The 23,471-nt window shown below is 34.9% G+C and overlaps 2 protein-coding genes across 2 annotated transcripts in view; both read left to right on the forward strand.

Moving 5' to 3' along the window:
• Positions 1-25: 25 nt before the first annotated feature.
• Positions 26-6,567, forward strand: Cdc16 (cell division cycle protein 16). The gene is made up of 10 exons (XM_081995541.1): positions 26-216; positions 2,880-3,029; positions 3,080-3,253; positions 3,308-3,470; positions 3,521-3,985; positions 4,040-4,129; positions 4,186-4,342; positions 4,962-5,114; positions 5,170-5,522; positions 6,370-6,567. Exons 1-10 carry the CDS (start codon positions 145-147, stop codon positions 6,513-6,515), a joined length of 1,923 nt encoding a protein of 640 aa, XP_081851667.1. The 5' UTR covers positions 26-144; the 3' UTR covers positions 6,516-6,567.
• Positions 6,568-14,807: 8,240 nt separating this feature from the next.
• The window catches only part of Cow (Proteoglycan Cow), a 63,367-nt gene continuing 54,703 nt past the window's right edge, over positions 14,808-23,471 (forward strand). The window contains exon 1 of the mRNA XM_081974176.1: positions 14,808-15,114. Within this exon, the coding sequence (XP_081830302.1) occupies positions 15,013-15,114 (102 nt within the window). The 5' untranslated portion in view covers positions 14,808-15,012. The remainder of the gene's footprint in view (positions 15,115-23,471) is intronic.

Below are 23,471 nucleotides of genomic sequence, written 5' to 3' on the forward strand. Positions count from 1 at the left end.
AAGAGAAGAGTGGCAACCATTATTGCAACATAACCAAACTTTTCTAGATTGTTTATTATTATTATTAAAATCAGTTTAAATATTTGTTAATTTGTTTAGTAAACTACCAAATAGGGTGATTTGTTTTTCTAACAAAAGTTTAAAATGAAAACCAGTGATAAAATAACCGAGTTAGTCGAAAAATACAGGAAGTTGGTACAAAAATACATTGATCTGGTAAGTTTCTACTAAATACTGTTTAAACTGGGGCCCTTGGGGGCCAAAATGTTAACCTTAGACTTGCAATGATGATTCTGTCGTTTTGACCTTTATCATTTAATTAAACGCTTATATTGGTTTCATATTTTAGTAATTCCTACAGTATTTGCATCTTGACTTCCTGTCAGGTTAAACTTGTTAATTTAAATTGAGCTGAGTTCCAGAGGTAAACCCGAGGGTAAATCTCTAAGTAAAATTTTCTACACTAATTCCTAATATGTCAATAATGCCCACTAATTTCCTGTAATAATTTCCAACAACACCCAACCATACACCATACCCACTAAGTTTCTAAATTACCAGGAGAGTGCAAAAAAATTTATAAAAAAAAAAGAAATAGGATGCTTGCAACAATTTCTACTCTTGTCTCTAACAAAAAAGTGTTATTCAGTCATAAGTTGTAATAAAACATAATATGCTAAATTAATATAATTCATAATTTTTATAACAAAAGTAACAACACATCTTGAAGAACACGTTAAACATATCATTATTAATGGGTAAATTACTGGTAAAATATTCAAATATTTTAGTTTACTTACCTAGCAGGAAAATTTGACTGGTAATTTACCAGAAAATTACTTTTCCAGACTTCCCACTTTTCTCACTGAGGGTGCCAAATTTTGTAGTGTTTCTTCAGGTTAGTGGATAGGAAATTTAATGAGGATTCCAAAAATGTGCTTAAAACAGTGATTTTCTCTCTCCAAGTGGGTTTTTCATGTGATTTTGAATCTGTCAAACTGAGCTCAAAAGTTGCATTTGATCCAAAACATGTTTCTAAGATTTATGACAGTTTGTCCAAATAACTGTACTAAATTACTGGTAAATTGCAAATTGTTTAAATAATAATGTCTTCCAATTGGCGTCATTTTGTTCAACATATTATTTGTCATAATTTAAACAAAGAAAATTGACAAAATGCTGAAACTGCTATTTTTTAGAAGAATACTTGTTCAAAAAAAAGTTTGGAAGATTGTTTGAACTCATTTGGTACAAGAACTTTGAAAGAAAGAACTTTGTCAGAAAAGTTTTATTTCATTTATTTTATTATTAATGAACCAAAATTTCTAAAATGATAAATAACAATTATTAATCAAAACAGGATTTTATTTTGATAATGAAAATGGAAATTACTTTAATGGAATTAATGACAGCCATGGAAAATGATATCTTTCAAGCAAATTTCAATTAGATCCACAAATTTACTGATCAAATTGGACGCTATGTCCTAAAAACATTTTTCCCATGCCTTCTTCGACTTTAATGTAGATGGCGGGGTTGCGTAAAGTCCTGAAGTCTTTGGAGGTTATCAACCAAGAAGAGGGGAATGACGTAGTAATGTGTGTGATACACGTCAGTATGCGACGTGGAACTTATTTAAGTACTTATCTACTGTCTTGGAACGGCGTGATATTGGAGAATTACGACTGTTTTTCTGGTTACGTATTTTTGAGAGACAGTAGTCAAAAATTAATTGTGGTAGCCAGATTGCGATAATACATTTTTAATTAACTATTAATTTCATCTGGCTATCCCATGTTGGACAGCCACTAAATACAGTACCGAATTATTATTTTATATTATTAATCACCATAAGCTTGAGTGTGGAGCAAAAAACGAAAATCGTAATTTTGGTTTGAGGTGAAGTATTAAAAAGGACTGCTAACTCACTTCTTTCCGGGAGAAAGACGTGGAAAATAATTTTGTCTCATACCGATTTTATTCGCGGAAAAATCGTTTTTTCTATGCGTAAAATAGCCGATTAGCTCATCTCACGTGTGTAGTACCGACGGTTGCACGATCTTTCAGTAAATTTCTGGAATTAGCAATTGAAGTGATTTTCCTAATAAAAAAGGAAATATCGAAGGTTGCTGGGAACGAAGAGAAGTGGAAATACGAGCAACAACTGCACCACTGGATTTTGCAGCCATAAATGAGCTCTTTATTAGTGTTATTTGTTTAGAGTAGTCTGCAACCTTCTCTTAACAAAAGTAGCATAGTTGTTGCCTTTTCGAGCTCTAATTGGGTCCAGTAGACGCCCTGTGATTCGAGGGGCTGCTCAGCATAGCAGTGCTGCCACCAAAAAGTGTTTTTTAGTCACTAACGTTTACTAACTCACTAACCAAACCTAGAACATTAAGTTTATTGTAATTATTCCAATTTTTGGGGGTTGCAGTATTTTAATTTAGCTGTTGAATGTTTGTAGATTTGGCTAAAGTATAGTGTATGTAAAAGATGCCCCAGGAAGGGTCGTTTAGTCACTTCTTTTTGCTAATGGGCAAATTTTAATTTGCTTTTTACCTAATTTGTGTCTAATTATATTTGGCGCCGACATTATTTTAATTTGATGTTGTTTTGCTTATCCTGTTGGAAGGAATGTTTACGTATACATTGGTCAGTCCGTTGAATTTGTGTTAGATTTCAGCGCGAAAGCTGACAAACTAAAAGTGAGATTTTCAAACTATCAAAATTAACTAGAATTTTAGTGGCCTACATTTTTTACTAGTCTATACCGATTTTAGCTTAAAAAGTGACTAAAATAATACAAATTCTGAAAACTATCTTGTCTTTTGCCTATTTTGTTACACAGTGAAACAATAAAGTATTTCAAACATTTTTAGCACGTATATGGTGCTGCTTTGTACTGGGCGGACAAGGCGGTCATATTAACAGACAACCCGAAAGACGTGTTTTGGCTGGCCCAGTGTATGTTTCTAGAAAAACAGTACCACAGGGCTGTTTTCCTACTACAATCTAGAAATCTCGATAAAGTAAGTTGTACCATTTTAAGGGCTTCTAGAACTCCCTTTCTCTTATTTAGGCCTATCTGTTATGCACATACTTAACTGCCAAATGCTACTACGAAGCCAATGATCTGACTGAAGCCCTAAGAGTGATAAACAGCAGTGAATTGAATAACATTCTTACTAATGGTGGTTTCAACCCCAATATTTCTGAAGTTGATTTGAATTTATTTGATGACACACCTAAATCTGTGAGTTGTTGGTTTTATTGTTGAACTAGGGAGGTTGATTTTGTTAAATTGCAGCAAGCTATATCAACATTTTTGCTTCTAAAAGGCCGTATACTTGAAGGTATGGATAATCGGGGTTTGGCTTCAGAATGCTACAAACAAGCTTTACAGTATGATATTTACTGCTTTGAAGCTTTTGATCTTCTGGTAAAGTATCAGATGTTAAACGCTAAAGAAGGTACCAACTGAAACTCAAACGTATACGTTACTTAAAGGCACAAATTTCAGAAAGAGATGTTCTTAACTCAATTCCTATATCTGAACAATGTTCTCCCCAAGAGGCGGCAGTAATGAAAAACTTGTACGAGTTAAGACTTAAAAAGTACCACACTCCCATGCTTCCTCCTTTAACTCCGAACGTTCCAGTTATTCTAGTAAATAACAAAAATTTCAACAGTACTCCTCATAAAAAATCTCTTCCTGGTACACCGTGTATATCGTCCACACCCAGCTGCACGCCTATGGAACAGCAAAACAACGAGAAAAACTCCCAAATGAAAGTCGATCCGGAAATATTAAACAAACTGCAAGTGAGCTTGGAAGTACACGTTTCTCAAGCCGAAAGTTACTACTATAATTGCGACTATCAAAATTGTTTAAAATCGGCCGAACAAATACTGAAAAGGGATCCTTACCATGATGGTTGTTTGCCTATTTATATTTCATGTTTAGTGGAGTTAAAGCGCAGCACCAGTAAGTTTCTTAGTTCATAACTATTCCAGGTAACCCAATTTTTTGTTAATATAGAATTGTTCTCTCTGGCTCATACTTTAGTGGATCTGTATCCTAATTTGGCAATATCCTGGTTTGCGGTGGGTTGCTACTACTATTTGATTGGTAAGAGGGTTGAGTTTGGTGGATGTTAAATTGATGATTAACGTTTTCCAAAAAAGGGAAAAGTGACTCAGCAAGAGGCTACTTGGCCAAGGCTACGTGTTTGGATAAATTGTTTGGTCCAGCTTGGTTGGCTTACGGTCACTCGTTTGCCAGTGAAAACGAACATGATCAGGCTATGGCTGCTTATTTTAAGGCCTCACAACTCATGAAAGGGTAAGTCATAGTCTTTTATGATAATCATTTCTGTAGAAATTATTAGTGATGGGTAAATTACCGGTAAGTAAATATTTTACAAAGTGAAGTAGAAGTAATTTCTTTCAAAGTGGAGGTAAAATCAATTTTGAAGCGGAAAATAACACCAAGCCTTCTGCACAATAAAGGTAAAAAAAAAGAGGCGCTCAACTAGTTTACAGTAGTACCCATCCTCAGGAGCTAAAACGTTAAGAGTCTAACAAAAGAGCACTTAATTAGAGTGAAGAGGAGGTGAAAGTACCGGCCCTTAATAGTTTGTAAACATTTCGTTAATAAAAAAGTATTTCACAAAATAATATGCTGTCTTTGATTGTGGTAAAAAGCAAGCATTCACAACTAACAAATAAAAAGAATATTCTCGGTAAATTACTGAGAATTTAACGAAGAAGAAATATTAAAAATTCTCAGATTATTTGTAAAAGAAACTTTGCGATAATTTACCGTTATCCGTAAATTCTGTGTGGAGTAGTACGCCTTCTATTAACTAAGATGAGCAATGTTGTTGAACTGGCAGTAGTTAGAACAATGTTCAAGTGTTGGTATTGATTTGAAACTAAGATCCCCATATTTGTGCTTCCAGTTGCCACTTGCCTCATCTTTACATCGGTCTAGAATGCGGCCTCACCAACAACGTGTGGTTGGCCGAAAAGTTTTTCCAACAAGCACAATTAATCGCCCCTGAAGATCCTTTCATACTACACGAGCGCGGAGTTATAGCTTTTCAAAATCAAGAGTAACATTTATCCTAATTAATCACAATTTATTTACACAAGTCAACACATTACCAGGTACGAAAAAGCGGAACAGTACTTCAGAGATGCTTTAGAGAAAGTAAAAAAGGTGAAACGAGGGCCGATACCGTCAATGTGGGCTCCTTTGCTGAACAATCTCGGTCACGTGTGTCGAAAAGGAAAAAAGTTCACCGAAGCTCTAAAGTTTCACAAGGAGGCGCTTGTTTTAGATAGTCGCAATGCTTCAACCACGTCAGCCATTGCTTACGTGCATGTTTTGATGGAGAATTTCGATGAGGCTGTGGATTGGTTCCAGAAGGCATTAAGCTTGAAGAGGGATGACACTTTTAGTACCACCATGTTGAATTATGTCATTGAACAGTGGGTCGACGAGAAAACTCCTTATTTAGGTGAGTTTACTGGTTGTTAACAACCATTCTAAGTTAGTTACCTTAACTGTTTATTTAATAATAATAATCTACCAGGTGTACCGGTATGAAATGAGCGTTAGGATACAATTGTGTCGGTAGGGATTAATCGTTGTGAACGAGCCTTAATTTTTTTTCTGTTTGGTTGGTATGACATCTGTCAAACACAACCAATAATCTTCCAGTCATTGAACAAACAACATCATATTTTTTTATTGTGTTGAAAATGTCAAATTTTATACCGGAAAGTGATGATTTGCGGAAAGCATTGATTTTTTGTTTCCATTTGAATTTCATGAGCTTCTAAAACCTGGTGAAACTGTTAATGCTATTCGCTACAGACAACAAATGATCAACTTGAACCATGCATTGATCGAAAAACGACCAGAATGGGCCAGAAGACACGACAAAGTAATTTTGTTACACGACAATGCACCTGCACACAAAGCAAAAACGGTTCTGGAAACAATCAAAGCACTTGGCTGGGAGCTGCTACCCCACCCGCCGTATTCACCAGACTTGGCCCCTTCCGACTACCATTTGTTTTCATCGATGGGACACGCATTGGCAAAGCAGCACTTCGATTCCTACGCAGAAGTCGAAAATTGGGTGTCTGATTCGTTTGCTTCAAAAGACGAACATTTCTATTTGCGTGGTATCCACTAATTGCCAGAAAGGTGGTCAAAATGTGTAGAAAGCAATGGTCAATACTTCGAATAAATTTTTTTTACTTTCCCATTCAAAATTAGTGTTTCATTTTCACAAGAAAACGCTCATTTCATACCGGTACACCTGGTACTATGTTTACATTTATGAAATTATGTTTCAGATTGCAGTGAAGGTATTCCGAAGTTTGAACCGCGATCTCGCAACGTTTCAATAGAACATAGTACGACTTGTCACGATTCTAGTTCAAACTTGTCTTTGACTAACGCGACCCAACACGACACTGCAGACATGAGTATAGATATGTAAATAAATGATATATTTAAAAGTGCGTCTAATTAAATAAATCTTGTGTAATTCCTATTGAGTTTTCTATCCAACTGTTATAATATACAGGTTGTTTATTACAGAACTTGCCGCCATATTTTTTTTCGATAGATGAGCCTTTTTCCAGATCAAGGAAAACAAAATATTTCTTTCAATTTTTCCTTATCTTCCACGGCTTTTTCCTGATCTGGATCATTTTTATTTGGGGGTTTGTTGCACCAGTGGAATAAGCTTAATTTTCTTCCATGGAAGTGATCATATCAAGTTAATTAGATGTTGGGTTTAAAGGGAGCATTATGATGATGATGATGATATTGTTAGATGAGCTCCCTTCGGAGAAGACACAAGCTAGTACCCCTCCAGTTCGTTGGCCCTGACAAAGCCGCAAAGTCTCGTTGGCCGGGTACCTTGAATATCTAAGGGGTTTATTACACTCTTACCCCAAAGCTCTTTTCTGATCGTCTCAAGTGCCGGGCACTATGTCAGATCGTGTATCGGAGTTTCCTCGTCTTCCAGACACAAGCGACATTCCGGATCCTGTGACAGACCCAGAATGTGCATGTGTCTTTTTAATCTGACAGTGACCCGTGAGAAGGCCTGTCACACATCTGAGGTCCTTTCCGGATAATTCCATCAGGGACTTTGACTTGTTTCTTGGCATTCCTTGACTTGTTCTCCCAAGCAATATCGGATCTTTGCCAGATCCGACCGCGCCGGCTAGTCCTACAATAGGTTCGGGTCCTACGGGTCTCTCTTTCGAGTTACATAGGGTCAATCTGTCCGCCTTCTCGTTTTCCCTAACACCGGAGTGCCCTGAAACCCAAGTTAGACGTACCTTGGCCATCCGCGTGGCGACAGAAGTGTTTTCTTACACTCCAGCACCAGCGCAGACGTTGAAGCAGCTTTAAAGGCAGCCATTGCTGCCTTGCTGTCCGTACATATAAATATATCCTTCCGGCGTAGCGGTGAGTTTAAAATGAACTCCCCGCATCGGATGATCGCGAAGATCTCGACTTGGAAGATGGTACATTGGCAGCCTAGAGGCAAGCCTCGTCTCCGATGTCGCACCATACACACCTGCCCCCGTCACGGTTTTGGATCCATCTGTAAACCAGACATCTCCATGCGACGGGAGGATTTTGAGAGAATTTCCAGTCCTCCCTCTCGGGTACTACAAACTTTAGAGGTCCGCTGGACAGAAGCGTCGGAGGCATCCGATCCTGCTTCATCAACAGTTCCGGGCACTCCCTCAACGCGTCCCCTCAGCCCCCGAGATGACTCCACGATTTATTTCATCATATTGAGACCTGCCAGTCTTTGGGCTGCCCTGGCGGCTAATAAACGGAGAAATGACGACTAGGATACGTTTTAACTCAGATTGAGTACAGATGTTAGGCATTTCTAAAACCTCACCATTTTGAAACGACAATAGATTTTGGTGCGGTTTGAACTTTTGGCTGACATGAAAAACGTTGATTTCAATAAACTGTAAATCTGTACTATTAAGAGTGGGAAAAGAAGCCAGTGCAAAAAAGTTAAATTGTTAAGTAGTTCCCAATTAACCAATAGTTTTTTTATTTTATTTTAGCATAGGGAAGGAAGTGTTGTTTAGGTCCATATCTGGGGAGGTTTTTGGAAGTTTTTCATTTAATGTCGCGTATGTGTCTTAAAAAATACTGGTTTATCAGAAAAATGCTATAGCAGTGCTCAATTTCGAAATAAGGCAGCTACTCTGTGGTATTAACCTTGGAAAGGTAAAGGTTCGAGTCCGTCTGAATGGGGTAGAAAATCTAGACGCAATTTATAATTTTTCTTTTTGAAGTAAAGTTAAATTTTCAGGGTTAATTATAACAGCTTTAACGAAATATGGTATCTGGTATTTCATTATATTGTTTTTAGTTATAAAAACACTCTGCAAAAAAAGTACAACGTCCTTAACTCACATACATCTAGAATTAAGGCAGAATTAGGTTCATTCTTGTCACTACATCGATCATCTACTATCGTTACTCAATAATAAAAAATCAGTCAAAAACGTCTTCTAACCGACAGCATCATTGCTTATTCAAAACATCCATCCATTTTTCCTGGATATTTTCTTCTAAAAAAACGAATCACTCTTTTAAATATTAGCATGCAATTAAGTAACGACTGGCATAGACATTCTCAAAGTTTCCCTAACGGGATTTCTTCTGCTTAAATTCTTATGTTATTAACACATTTTGTTTTCAGTCATTGCTGGGGGTCGTCCTACAAAGCCCTGAGTACTGTTTCCAATATATCCGAGCCTACATGAAAGACAGTGAGTGAAAATCCATTGAAAACCCAGACCTTTTCGGACAGAAAACGGGCGATTCCTATAACGGACGACCCTTGTTTCGGGTTGAATTAGGGACACCTCTAATAACAGGATCGTGTACACTGTTCGCAGGATGTTTAAACAAATATGTGGTCTTATTACACCTAAAATGAATTTTCCTATGAACGTAAAGGTCCCCAGTGGTTTTGTTGTGTTTAAGTTTTGTCCAATAAATGAAAAGTCGTCCTAAACCTAAGTAAGGTAGAGTTTTTTATACGAAGTTTAGGTAACTACATTATAAAGCTTTTTAAAAGAATCTAGTAAACTCTTGAATGCGTTACTATAATACTATACTTTCTACTGTAAGGTATCAATTTGCCACTCACAGGGTGTGAATATCTCTGAAAATTAAAAATCTGTTATAAAAATAACAGTATGTTCACTTTGAAGAACTTATGAAAGAATTCAGATAATTCATTTTATGGCTCTGAAAATTTCATTGCGCCTTACGGACTGCTGCAGAATTTAATGAAAGAAACTCTGGAAAAATGTATGTTGCTCATGAGACAACTGATTCTCAAGTTTGAAGAAACTGACGAGTTCTGCGTTAAGTACTTGACAATGTAGCACAAGTAGAAAGATTAGGACATTTTCGGTATAAATTCTATAATGTCTCTACGCTATCAAGGTTCAGGGATAACAGGAATCTGTTCGTCAGGTACTTAAATCATTTCTATCCCTACAAAATGGAAAAATACTTCAGGAATTGCATGAAGACGACCCTGATCAAAGAATACAGTTTTGCGAGGAAATTGAGTAATTTTGTTAGGTTGTGTATTACTAAGGTACACTCAATGCGCAGAAAAAATAAATGTTCGGGTTGGGATATTGGGTGAGGTGTGGTTCTTCGAAATGTTAGAATACACCCTTATTATCGAAGAAATAGAAAGTCATCAAGATATTAATAGGGGTAGGAAACTAAACGAAGATTTGATACATTTGCAATATGATGGAGGTCATCCCACTGTATTCTTCGTGTGAGGAAATTAAATGATACGTTTCCAGTTCGGTTGATGGAAAGAGAAGTCTAAAAGAATGGCCAGCAAAATCACCAGATCTAACATCCCGCGACTTGTTTCTCTGGGCTAACTTGAAAACTGTTGTTTTTAAAATCTAACCAGCTTTACTGGATGAGGCAACAAATTATTACTGAATGTGCATCAATTACGAGAAAAGTGTTTTAGAATGTAAGAAATTAGGATATATTTTTGTTTAGAAAGCACGACACGTGCTGCTTCCACGAACGTCCCGCCGCAGTAGGAGGTGATAAATAGCCGTTGTGGCAAAAAAACAACCAAAGACAATACGTCGCCGGTAATTAGTCGTTGACAGGTCCTTTTTGCGGTCGTCCGGCCCGGGACAGATTATGCAGTTAATTTTCCTGTTTTGTATACGATGATCTGTGCCCGACGCATCTTGATAAATGATGGCTCGCATTGATCAATAGCGTCGACCATCCGGCTTGACATATATTTAAGTTGGTTTTGCATCTACGCGACGAGGCAAAAATCAAAATATTAGTTTGCAAATCAACGAAAATCACACTATATAAAGAAAAAAGCACACATGCCCCCAATATCGACCATCAAATCCATCAAGGCGAATATCGTTTTCGTAAATCGACGGTCGTAAAGTCCAGAGCGATCTCCCCCAGGTTATCCGCTTCTCAGTCACCCTCTTTGACCCAGCCAAAAATCCTACCCAACCCTGTCGACGTTTTAGACCAGCGTAAATAAGTAGTTTTTGCCTCTTTTAACTCCCTGTTTTTTTTTTTAGTCCGGGCGAACTAGTGTTTTGATCTATAGTGTTTCACACTCTAATACGTTCATGGTTAACCCCCAGAACTACCGTACAATTTGAACTATTATAATTCAGACTTATGTTACAGTCACATATTTATAAAAACATGGAAGTTTTGGCAATTAACTCTAAAGTTATTGTTTCGATTGTATTTATCGAAAACAAAATCAGACAAGACGTCCCGGTCTAAAACGCAAGCGACCATCGATTTGTGGCGTCGCCGCCCCTCTCCGCCCGCTCTCCCTTCTTTGGGCGCCCTCCGTTCTCTATCCCGTAGAAACAGAGCCGCTCTATCTGGGATGCATGCAGCACGAGACGCAATTTTCAGATTCTTTCCCGATTAATAGGTCTCTGGATCACGTTGCCCTGTTCCTTTACATTGACGTAGAGTGGGAAAGGGTGATCTGGGGATTATTAATTAGGTATTGAGTGTTTTGTTCTCTAGTGTGAACCTTTAGACTGAAGAAGATTTAATGAGATAGAGTTTATTTATTGGGTATATCGTACTTAAATTATAACCTCATTTAACTTTGGAGGATGAGTAAATACGATGAAGTAAAGTGTACAGTATTAATATCTTTGTTTAAAAACAAAGTTTTCAATTTACTGGCTTTAGAATTGAACAAAACTTGAAAGTTTATTTTTCTAAGCTTAGCATTTTAAAGTATAAGTAGGTTCTGACCAGTTAGTTAAAACTTTAGTGAAGTGTTTCTAGTTGGTCGGTATTGCTTAGGATATCAAGTTAAGACAGAAAGTTTTAAGAATTTTTAAATATTTTTTTTTTATTAGCTAGGACTCTTAACATTTTGTTTAAGAGTCAGCCTTTTCATTTGTAAAAAAAACTTGATAGAAGAGCACCAGTTACTCTACCATCAGAAATGTCTAGAATTATTCCTCCAAAAGAAGGCTTATGTCTGAATTTATAATGTTACCAAAGAAACAGGGAACCAAAGCGTGTTATGACTACAGAACAGTTAGTCTCATGAGTCATACTCTAAAGCTGTTCCTCAAAAAAAAAAGTGCCTTCTCCATTCATTGAAGATCGGTAACAATTCTGACAAATTCGTCTCTGTCTTGGGCTCTTCTTATTAGGGAGTTTAAAGTAAGCCTGTCCAATCCCTTATGTTTTTCAGCCAAGAGCACTGTCTACGTCCGGGACTGCGTTTTCCCTCAATTTTTCCCTCCATAATCAGTTGTAGGAATCTGTACTTGTCCTGTCTCAGCACATGGCCAAGGTAAGCAGTCTTTCGCTTTTTTATGGTCTCGAGAATTGTTCGCTCTTTGTTCATTCTATGTAAGGCCTCTTGATTGGTGGTATGATCGGTCCATGGAAGAATTTATAGGATCCGCGAGGAAAAAGTGTCACATACACAAATTGGATTTAAAAAGAGCATGGGTACAAGAGATGTACTGTTCTGTCTACAAGTATTGTTCCAGCGCTGTAGAGATATGAACTGTGATATTTTTGCCTGTTTTATAGACTACCAGAAGGCGTTTGATAGAATAAAACACGAAAAGATGATAGACGTCTTGAAGAATACGGGGATGATGATAAAGATCTAATGATTATCCGAAATGTTTACTGGAATCAAGCAGCTACTATTAAAGTTAAAAAGGAAGAACCATCCAGAACCATGATGTCCTTCAGATACTTAGGGGTAGAAATAACCGCCCATCAACAGATGGGAGAGACGAAAAACCACACTCTAGAAGACCGCCAGGCAGACCACCAAAGAGGTGGGGGGATAGCTGGATGACGACGTCGCAAGGAACTCCTTAAAGCTGGAAAAACAGGCTGAAAGCCTATTTCAAAAACAAGAAGAGGAGAAGAACGAAGAACCAACCAACACAGGAAACATTGTTTGCAGAGCTGTATCCTGTCTCCACTCATATTTAGTCTCTTCCCGGAGAAAATCATTTTTATCATCAAAACCAAATTTATGGTAATCAATAGAGAAACTGGTGGAAGATACGGCTTAACGATCCAATAAACACAGTAGCGCAGTCACCTATCTAGGATCCATGATTAATGATAATTGGGACCACTCACAGGTGATCAAGCTTAGAATAGAGAAAGCAAGGGCCTCCTTTAACCAAATAACTGTTTAAATTTCACAACCTCAATATGGACATCAAAATGACTCTTCGATGTTACATTTTCTTGATTCTTTTCTATGAGATGGAATCATGGACATTAACTAAGGCAACACAAAGAAAACTCGAAGCCTTTGAAATGGGGATCTCTGGAGAATATCTTGGGTGGAGAGAATGAATATCTTGGGTGGAGAGAATGAAGAACTTGGAAGTAATGAACGCCATCAAGAGAAGAAATCTTGAGTACCTCGGACTTATTATGAGGAACGAAAGCATCACCTTTTCAAGTCCGTTCTGCTAGGAAAAGTTTTTGGCAGACCACCATCAGAAAGAAGGAGAATATCATGGCTTAAAAACTTAAAAACATGGTTCTCATAAACTACTACCGAACTGTTTAAAGCAGCCGTGAACAAAGTCATCCCATATCTGCGATGATCGGAACGAGCAGATACTTGAAGAAGAAGAAGAACTAATGACGCCATATTATAGTTAAATTTGAATTCAACTTAAAACAGTATATTCTCAAAACAATGTGGAATTTCTTGTTTCTAAATGTGTTCCAAACATAAATTACAATGTGTGAACAGGTTTTGTCACTCCATAGGTAAGAAAGTTATATAAAGTTCCAGGCAGTCAAAGAGAGAAAACGGAAAATTTGTGGAAGTATAGTAGGTAATTTTATTACTATTGCATGGCATTGAAAATCCAAAATGTTTCTAAAAGAGGAACAAGATGATGCCCTGCTTCAGACACATTCAGAATAACGTAGTATGTTAACAACCACCTGAAGTTTCTCTTTATGTTTGATTCTTAGGAGCAGTGCTCCAACTTCTACTAATTTTCATTTCTTCTTGGACTGATGTGATGACTAACAGTTATCAAGACAATGTTTTCATATGAGGTTAGTTTGATATTTACATCCACAATGCTACCATCTGTACTATTTCTTACTGGTTATCAAACTATTGGAACTTGAAACTTTGCTGTATTCAGGGATTGAATTCTCTTATTACCACAGCTAAACTGATTCCAAACGACAGGAAGAGTAATATGCTTATATTCCCAGTGTATTGTTTTTTAAAAAACTAATCAATCTTAAGTCAATATAACCCAAATTGTGGAACAAAGATATTATTCCTATAAATATTCTAAATAAGGTTCTCTTCAACAGAGTGATTTTTACAATGACTGATGCAACTTTGTCAGTTGATCCACCGGATACTTTACTTCTAAGTTCCATGCACTAAAACTACTACATCCTCCAAAAAAAGTAAATATGTGTCACTTTTCATTTATAGTGCATTTTTGGCCAATTTGTTAGTTTTTAAGTTTCAAAGAAACTTTGAATCCTAAGACAATTTCGCTTGTTGTAATAGCCATCGCTAAGCCGAGCCATCAAGTCTAGAATGCTGTAATTCGATGCATGTGCCAACTCAAAATATTTATGCTACATGATGGCACTCAAGTGCAGTTTATTTGCGTGTTTACGCAACTCTAGTCGATGTTTAGACTGTAAATATCGTTTACGATTCTATTAACGTCATTAGATTGGATCAAGGACAACAATAAGAGAGAAACGGTGCCAGAAATGTCTAGAGGAAGCAAATTTTGTAAAACAAAAGTGACCCCCGAAGCTTTAAACACCTCTAATTTTTGATCCTCTTTTTAGTGCGAGGTTTAAGGGACGGTGTAAAGTAAGGGGATTATATTCGGCATATCACGAGAGGAGGTAAACAGCGGAAAATTTACAATTTACCCCTCGCAACGTAACACACCCCATATTTCCCCGAAAAATTCGTTCGATGCCTACACACCCCTCGCGCTTCATGACCCGATCGACCCGGTTCGGGCTCGCTCTGTGTAGAAGACGCCTTTGGCGCACTCTCGCTTGCCTCCAACCCTCCTCAATTGGCGCTTTTCTACGCAGCTCGGTAGATTCATTTTCACCCCCCAACTAACACTCGGGAGGGTTGGAAAACTCTTTCGGTAGATTATCAGGTCGTATTTAGTAGATTTGTGGCGTCAGTCGAGTACGGCCCTGGTTACAGGCTGGCCCCAAGAAGAATACGGTCATTCGAAGACTAGTAAGACCGCGACGTGAAGTGTACTCTCGTCGATCGAGGAATTTCAACGCGGGTGACCGATCTCGCACTACTATCATCGTAAAAGACCAGTGTCTCGTTTTCGGGGTAGGTCGAAAGGGCAAACCAGCCCCACCCCGTCAGGATGAGGGTGCTTCTGATTGTTGTCATCGTAGGCCTGATAGCTTGGCAGTCTGAGGCCAAACGCAAAAGAAAGTTCGAGGGCGACTTTGAGTTCGATGAAGAGGTAAGCAATGTTTGTTTGACCTTTTAGAGTATCTGTTCAGAACAAATTGATTCTTTGTCATTTTGTGGAAGCGAAACAGAAAAGAGACAAAAAGTTTGTCAACCCTGAACATTTGCTCCATCTGCAATGACTGCGCCAATTCTGATCAAATTAATTAACAATCATAACAATCGCTAATGGTCTTATCTGCGTGATTATGCAAGACCAACCTCAAGTCTTTTATTAGTAACAAAACAGTCGGCCTGACCTAAGTCTGGTGATCGCACCGGCCAGGGCAAACCTGTTTAATGTTTACCTGGCTTTACCCACTCTGTGGGTTAATTAAGCCTGCGATTTTCCGTGTGCATTACTAGAGTTACTTTCTCAACTAGTTTTAACAAAAAAAAACTGTATATACCTTTATAATTGCCTGATTACATCAGAAAAGTATTTTGGTTTCTCCACAGACGGGCAATAACACAGTCAAAACTATAAATTACTTGTAGAAATTGTCAATCGAATTTCAAAAACGCTAACAAAGTTCAAAAATGTTCCTCGTGAGACATTGTAGTGAAAAATAATTGTGGTAAACTTGTGCTATCATGGTTTTCAGGTCAGATCATTTTATACATGGTGTTTACAAAATCAATCAGAAAAATTGTAATCAAGTAATTCTAGGAATATATATACTTTTGCAAAACTATCACAGAATACCCTGTAAATTCGTGGAACGTAATTCTAAACACATAAATATAAACGTAAAATAATATAAGATAACTTTAGTGAACAATACCTGTTTGTTCACAATTAAATGCTGCTTTTTCTGACAGATTCAAATTAATCATAACGTTGAAAAAAATTAACAGAAAGTTTATGTTTAGGTTAGGATATCTTATATAAAACATTTATAGACTTATAAAATGGAAATTATCACGATTTAGGTAGATTTTCACTAGTAAACATTTTTTTCACTATGGGAAAAATAGTATAGGTCGTAAAGATATCATGATCCTAAAAACAATCACAACTACAAATATAAATTGTATGCAAATATAAAAATGAAACACAAAATTTGGCGAAAATATACTAATTATTATTAAAATTGTAATAGGAAACATCACAGACTCATACAACATAGTAATGACAAATGTAAAAAGTAAAAAAAACAAGTTCTAAAGAAATAATCAATAAACTAAACCTAAATTTAATTCTAATATAAAACAACATTGGGAAACACTGCTGAGCTGTAGGAATTTTTTGAAGAATTTATTGAAGAAACCAAACAAATAAATGGTTCCTTAACAGAAGGTAAATGGAAAATTACAGGGTGTTTCACAAAATTTACTACTAACTACCCATAAAATTCCCCCGTTATAACTGCCCATTGCTAATTTTATACAAACTTTCAGAGTACTTACATGTATCGTTAACTAACAACAATTAACTGTATTTTTGTTTTAAAAACATGTCATTGTCCTTGATTGTATATGATATTGTTTTAAATTGTGACCATTTCTAAGACCTCGTTGTACAGTAAGTAATAGCTTAACTTTTAAACTCGGTTTAAGTTAAAATGAAAAAAAAATGAAATATCAATTTGACAGCAAAAATAAAGAAAAAGCTTAACCATCTCAGTACGACGTTGAACTAAAACGTTACTCAATCTGCGATTATACAGGGTGTCGAATTTTCGACACTTAAGCGAGATATGGGGTCCGTAGAATTTGTATAATCTTTTTTTGTTTCTAAGATACAAATTTATTTGCATTGATCTTTTTTGACGTTCCTGTAGAACGTTCTTACCAAATATGATTGTTCTACCTTTAGAAACACTGGAAATACAGTCAATTTTTTGAATATTTTTATGAAAAAAAATTAAATATTAGAAAAGTCATTTGGTTTAGACATTATTAACAAAAGTTTTAGAATTTCATGGATAATTTAAAAATGTTTTAGAAATAAGGGTATATTTTATCTACTATACACTTTTATGAACCACCTTGTATATACAAAAGTAATTCTGAACTAACTATTTTAACATTCTCTAAATATTTTGTTATTTAACAATTTTTTTGTATTTTTTGTATCTATTAAGTTGACTCTCTCTGTACATTTGATTTCTTAATTGAGATTTTTGTAAGCAGAGACTTCATCTTCATCATCATCTTTCAAGTTGAAAAAGTCAGAAAAGTGTACCTTTGGTTGCACCTAACCCATGCGAAAAATGCGTCTTTACCTTGTTTTAACTGCAATCTCGTGTGGAAAAGTATCACTTGTTAGGTAAAAAATACCTGTTAAAGAATTATATTACCGAGTGTCAAAAAAATACCATAATGATGATCATAGTTAAATGACTTCAAAGCTTTTAAGGTTTCTGTAACACTGTTCTTTTGCTGTTCTGTAACACTGTTCTTTTGCTGGATACGATCCTGCTTGGACGTCTTATTATAATAAACATGAATAAAGTAAAATGTTGTTAAATTTTGCAAATAAACTTTTTGAACTTTAAATACAATTTTGACACTTTGTATCTTGGAAACAAAGCTTTTGCGGTTTTATGTTCCTATAAAAGTTTTGATTTGATTTTAGTTCAGAAATGTTGTTCAGAGTACAATTCAGATCATTGAAACAAGTCAATAACCCAAAATATTTCTACCCAACAGAACCGTTCAAACATGTCACTACTAGCTACTTTCAATAATAGCTATTTATGACATAAGTGCTAAAAGTGCGTTTTTAAGGCATGTGAAAGCAGGACGAGCAATATGAATGCCTTAATAACACTTTTAACACGAATACCATACAATATTTTTCTACAAACTCATTACAAATTTCAATAATTATTTGAGAAATTCTTTTTCTGCAAATAATGTTGCCAGTTGTTCTTCCACTAGTTTTTTTTAATATAATCTACCGTTTTTAATACCATTGCCATCCACATTCAAACTTTGACACCACTTTTCTCCACGACTGTACCAAATTTTCTAGTGTTTTTTTAGGTTATCTAATAGTAAATTTAATGAAGATTCCACAAATGTGCTTAAAACAATCATTTTCTCGCTCCAAATTGGTTTTACAGACGATTTTGTCCCTAACTGTCTCTACAAACTGTGTGTTTTTGGCAGTTCAAAGTTTGACACCACTTTTCTCTTTGACTGTACCAAATTTTGTAGTGTATTTTTAGGGTATCGAATAGGAAATTTAATGAGGATTTCAAAAATGTGCCTAAAACAATCATTTTCTTATTCCAAGTAGGTCACGTGACTGCTTGGCTAAATTGCCTTTGAAATCACGTGAGTCTGTTACTAATGTTCAAACTGTCAAAATTGGCCTAGAATCTGCAAAAATTATAGTTTTCGAAACGAGATGTGCTGAAACAATAAAAATCTGTATTTTTAAAGTATGGTTTATATAGCAAACTAGTGCTTTAAAATGGTTTTTTTAAAGCACTAGTGCCTTAAAACGCTATTTTTAATAGTCCAGTAGCGTAAAAGATGAATTTTTAATGCGTTTGTAGAAAAAATATCTTTCATACTTTCAGAAATATTCAACTTTAAATATAATTTACATATTGATATTATGTGTTTCTATAACTCTAGTTTATAGTTTTAAGATCAAAGAAAAACTGGTTTATACATCCATGGTTGCTTGAGTGCTATTCAAACTCTTCATTGAAACTTATACACTAATTACGTATAAACTAATGCCTTGATATTTGAAGTCGTAGAATCAAACCAACACAACTTGAGTGGTTAATGAAGCCTAATCTATATGGATGTGTACTTCTGTGTGGGGGTTGTTGGCAGTTTCAAAACTATCGATTTTCCATTGTGGGTAATTCGCTTCGATAATCTGAAAGCCATCATTAGCAGAGAAGTATAAGTAAATTTGGAGTTAATTTAAAGTTTCCACGTTTCGAATGCTAATCGGTAAATGTGTCGTTGATCCACCGAAACCGATTCAAGTTACTTTTAAAATTGACAAAGCACTTTGAGAAAATTGTGACCTAATCAGAAATGTAATTTGACGGCACTTTGTACTGCAATGAAACCTAATTTAAAAACCACTTTTAAAGTACCATTACTTTGAAATGTAAGGATTTTCAGCGGCCTTCAGTTTTCAGCTTTGAACTGAAAAGGTGAAAATGTCGTACGTAGACATAAACTTACTTTGTTGCGGTTTATTTGTTTTGTACGTGCTCTTTGTGTTGGAAATGTAGTTTTTGTCAGAAAGAACGCGGAAATTTACAACAATCGCTAAAATGTTACTAATGGGGGATTTTCAAGACTTGTTTCCTATTTTTTTTTTAGTGTAAATTTCCATTTAGCCTTAATAACTAGAGATGGCCTAAAGTAATTTTCCCCACGAAGAATTTAAGGAAAACTGTGAAGTATAGTAGTTAACTTTCTTTGAATTAAAATTATTCTGAAATGAAAACACTGACTCTTAAACTACTTAATACATTAATCTACCAGAATAACTAAACAGTTGATATAAAAAAAATATTGCTTAAAATTTCATGAGGATTCCAAAAATATAATGAAAAGTATGGCTTTGCAACAATTCAGGCAATGGAGTTTTAAGTGATATTGACGTTTTAAGTTCACGCCAAACCTTCAAAAAGCGGAAAAATTTCAGTTTTTCAGACTTTAAAACACATTTTTTTCACTCGGAAAAGCTTGAAAATTGCATTCAAATCAACGTTGCAAAGCCAAAACTCTAGATTCGTTCTGGTAACGTCGAAAAGCTTAAGAAGCTTTTAATTCGTGTGGTTATGACGTTTAATGACAGGCCCATTATAGTCACCTGACAGCTGTCAAACCTCATTGAACGGTTCTGTAAAACTGTAAAATAGTCGCATTTCTTTAATGAATCAAGCCGCAAGATGTTATATGTAAGTCTGTGAAGTTGAATTTGGCAGTTATTGTGACGTTAAATGACAGTTAAAAACAGTAAATTTGACAGTTATGACACTTCACAGCGTGGTTTATAGTCAGGTGATAGCTATTCAAACATATTCAACAAAAGGATCAAATGCAATACAGTTGTACCTTGTTATCTTAATAAAGCCTCAATTTTGACATTTGTGTAGTTAAGTGACACTTTGATAGAAAGTGTGGTTTCTTACGTCTCCTGACAGCTGTCAACTGTCAAAACTCATTCAGCGCTAACAAACAAATAAACTATTCACATTAGTATTTTTTGATTGAAGAGAGTTAAATTTAACAGTTGTGACATTAACAGACACTTTGGTTATTATGGTTATATGGTTTTTACGTCACCTGATAGCTAATCACACTGTACATTGTATTTATAGTTTTATGTTGCGAAATTTGACAGTTGTGACGTAGTAGTTGTATCAGAACTATACAATTTGACCTCATGGAGCTTTAAGCACAAGTGTTTCAGTGTAATTCCTCAAATTAACAACTATTTCTAATTTTATAGTTTCAGGCTAACGGTCTTCGACAGTTATGACAGCTGTCATGTGACGTATCATAAAAGTGTTTCTTAACGTCAGAACTGTCAAATTTAGCTCCATAGAGCTGTAAAGACTACTTTACACAACACACTTGGTATTTTTTAATTTCTAAATAGTCTCATTGCCTAAATTGTTGTTTTGGATACGAATTTATTAGCTTTTCTTCATCATTCCCTTGAATTCTCCTAAAATTCCTTCTCTAGACATTTTCTGCAAAAATTGCTGAGAATTTCTTATTTTTAATAAGACAATAGCTGAAAAATGTTTGAATCATCATGAAGCTTAGATTTCAAATACTAATTAGTTAGAGGTTATACTGATTGAAAATTGAACACTAAGGCTTATTGCTAGTCATTGTGAATGTTAGTAGTACCAATTATTTCTACCAATTATTCTATATCTAGATACACGAATCAGAGCATAGATAACATTGTTGTTAGGCAACTTTGATGCTTATCTGTATGGTTATGTAACATCAGAGGCTAAAATCAATGGAAGCAATCCACTAGTCAAATCTTTAAAGTGTAATGTGATTCGTTTAAGTTTGTAAGTTAGAAAAACATGTTGTTGGGGCATTAAAAATAAGAAGAAAAAAAATGTTTTTCTTAAACAAGAAGACACAAAGTCATGTTTTGCATTTGTCAGTGTGTGTAAAAATTCTGGCAATTCCAAATTATTTAGAAAAACACATTTCATATTTTGTACAGTGGTCATTTAACAAAAAATATGAAACCAAAATTATTAGATAATAATGTTTATCTACGATTAACATGGTAATGATGTATTATATTACATAGGTCACTTCAATTTATGTAATGAACGATTTTACCACACGTGTAGCAATTTTATCTTAAAGAGGACATAGGAACATTGCTATACAACTGTACATGTGACATCACATGAATATTCTAATGATCAATTTGTGAGTGAAACAGAGAAAATAAATAAACAGACAAAGACTGATAAATATAGTTTTATAAACATTGACATTTCAGAAAAGAAGAAACTATTCATCATAACCAATTATAAATGAATTAACCCAATGTTGCCAGGTCTATCGTTAAAACGGAATATCTACCGGTTTTGTAGTTCTTCTACCGTTCTCCTGTTTTTTGTATATAATCTACCATTTTTAATTACGTTATTGCCATTATGTTGGTTGTAAAATTTCTCATATACTTTTTCAGTTTATTGAATAGGAAATTTAGTAAGGATTCTAAAAATTCACTTAAAACAGTCATTTTCTTACTTAAAATTATTCTCTAAAACTACGTGACGTCTGTTACTATTGTCAGAACTGTTAAAATTTTACTAGACTTTGCAAGAATTATATTTTAACAAAGTTTTCGAAACAAAACGATTTTCTTAACAGTTATTTTGATAATTGTCACTTCACAGTCTTCTGGAATCACGTGACAACTGTCACTAACGTCAAAACTGTCAAATCATGCTCAAAAGTTGCGAAAATCAGGGTTTAGAAACGTCTTCTTGCAGTATTTCATATCAAACGTATTTCTGAGATTTATGACAGTTATTTTGCCAATTGTCACGTGACCGTCTAGCTAAATTATCCTATAAAACCACGTGATATCTCACTAAAAGCAGTTATTACAAAAAAAATGAAAAATCTGTATTTTCAATACAATACAGATTTTTCAGTAATCAATGAATCAAATTTTTATTCATTTTAACTATTAAAATCCACCCTGTATAATAATGTAAAATGATGAATTTGTTTTGATCTACAGTTATCTACCGTTTTTTGACTGATTATTCTACCGCCATTAAATATATATTTATAATAATTAGAATATTTATAGAAACTAACATTTCATGCAAATAACTGTAAGAACAAATTTTTTTAATAATTAATGCGTTTTTGCTTGGTTGTCTTTAATGTAACAACCAAAAATATAAAAATATGAAATATGGTTAGGTTAGGGTGACGTAATTCTAAAATCTTCTTTCTTGAAACGATATTGAGTATCAACGTTGCCAAATGGTTAAACAATATGTGTGACGTTATATATTTTTTAAATACTTATTTTCTCAGTAATTATTACTTTGAATGAAAAGCGCAAAAACACGTCGGTAATAATTTAACATAATATAAGGTGTTCAAATCAACATAAATTTTGATGTTTGTCCCAATTTCTTGTTCCTACAACATTACAGAATATAGGTATTTTTTCGAACAAAGGCTTTTTTACACAAAAAGTAGGACAAAGATAGGTTAAAATCGTTTGTTTACTCATTTTCAATTTGATTGCTAACATATTTACCCTAAATAAAAAAACTGTTAATGTGGAATGTGAGTATGCATAGAAAACCAAAAAAAATATGTCATTTTAGCTAGTTTGAAAAATGATGTGGCTTCAGTGGACCACTCTGTATAAATTGTTTCTTTATTTAAATTGTCATTAATTTGCCTCACGTATTTGTTAATGCTGTTTGTCCTAATTTTTAAAACATTCAAAATCACATTATTTTTCTCTCAAACTAGTTTGTGACAAACTAGAAAAAATACATATTTTTAATAAAAGAAAATCCCAGAATCACCATTTTTATAATAGTTTTTAGTTTTGTTATCGACTTTGGTGTAAAATCCACATCTATCACATATTTTCAGTGTGAACATTTTCCTTCGACAAATCCCGAAAGCCGTCATTAACAGAAAAGCACGTAATATTGGAGTTAATTTTCCGATTTCCAGTTTCAGATTTCCAGGTAAATAGGAAAATGTGTCCGTCGGTCAGTTAGAATCGATTGAGTTTCCAGATCGACATACGTATAGAGTTTGAATGGATAATGTAACTTTATCGTACTTGCGTTAAAGCTCTGTGCAAGTAATGTGTTTGTTACTTTTTTTAATTAAGGTAATTTAAAGCCCCATTTA

Source organism: Ips typographus, linkage group LG1 (genome assembly GCF_016097725.1).
Source record: "Ips typographus isolate SLU linkage group LG1, UJ_Ityp_2.0, whole genome shotgun sequence".
Taxonomy (NCBI): domain Eukaryota; kingdom Metazoa; phylum Arthropoda; class Insecta; order Coleoptera; family Curculionidae; genus Ips; species Ips typographus.

Excerpts from the sequence above, each read along its gene's own strand:
- Cdc16 (XM_081995541.1), top strand. The coding sequence starts at position 145 with ATGAAAACCAGTGATAAAATAACCGAGTTAGTCGAAAAATACAGGAAG. Across the intron at positions 3,254-3,307 it reads TTGATGACACACCTAAATCT|CAAGCTATATCAACATTTTT; the intron begins GTGAGTTGTTGG and ends GTTAAATTGCAG. Across the intron at positions 5,523-6,369 it reads CGAGAAAACTCCTTATTTAG|ATTGCAGTGAAGGTATTCCG; the intron begins GTGAGTTTACTG and ends ATTATGTTTCAG.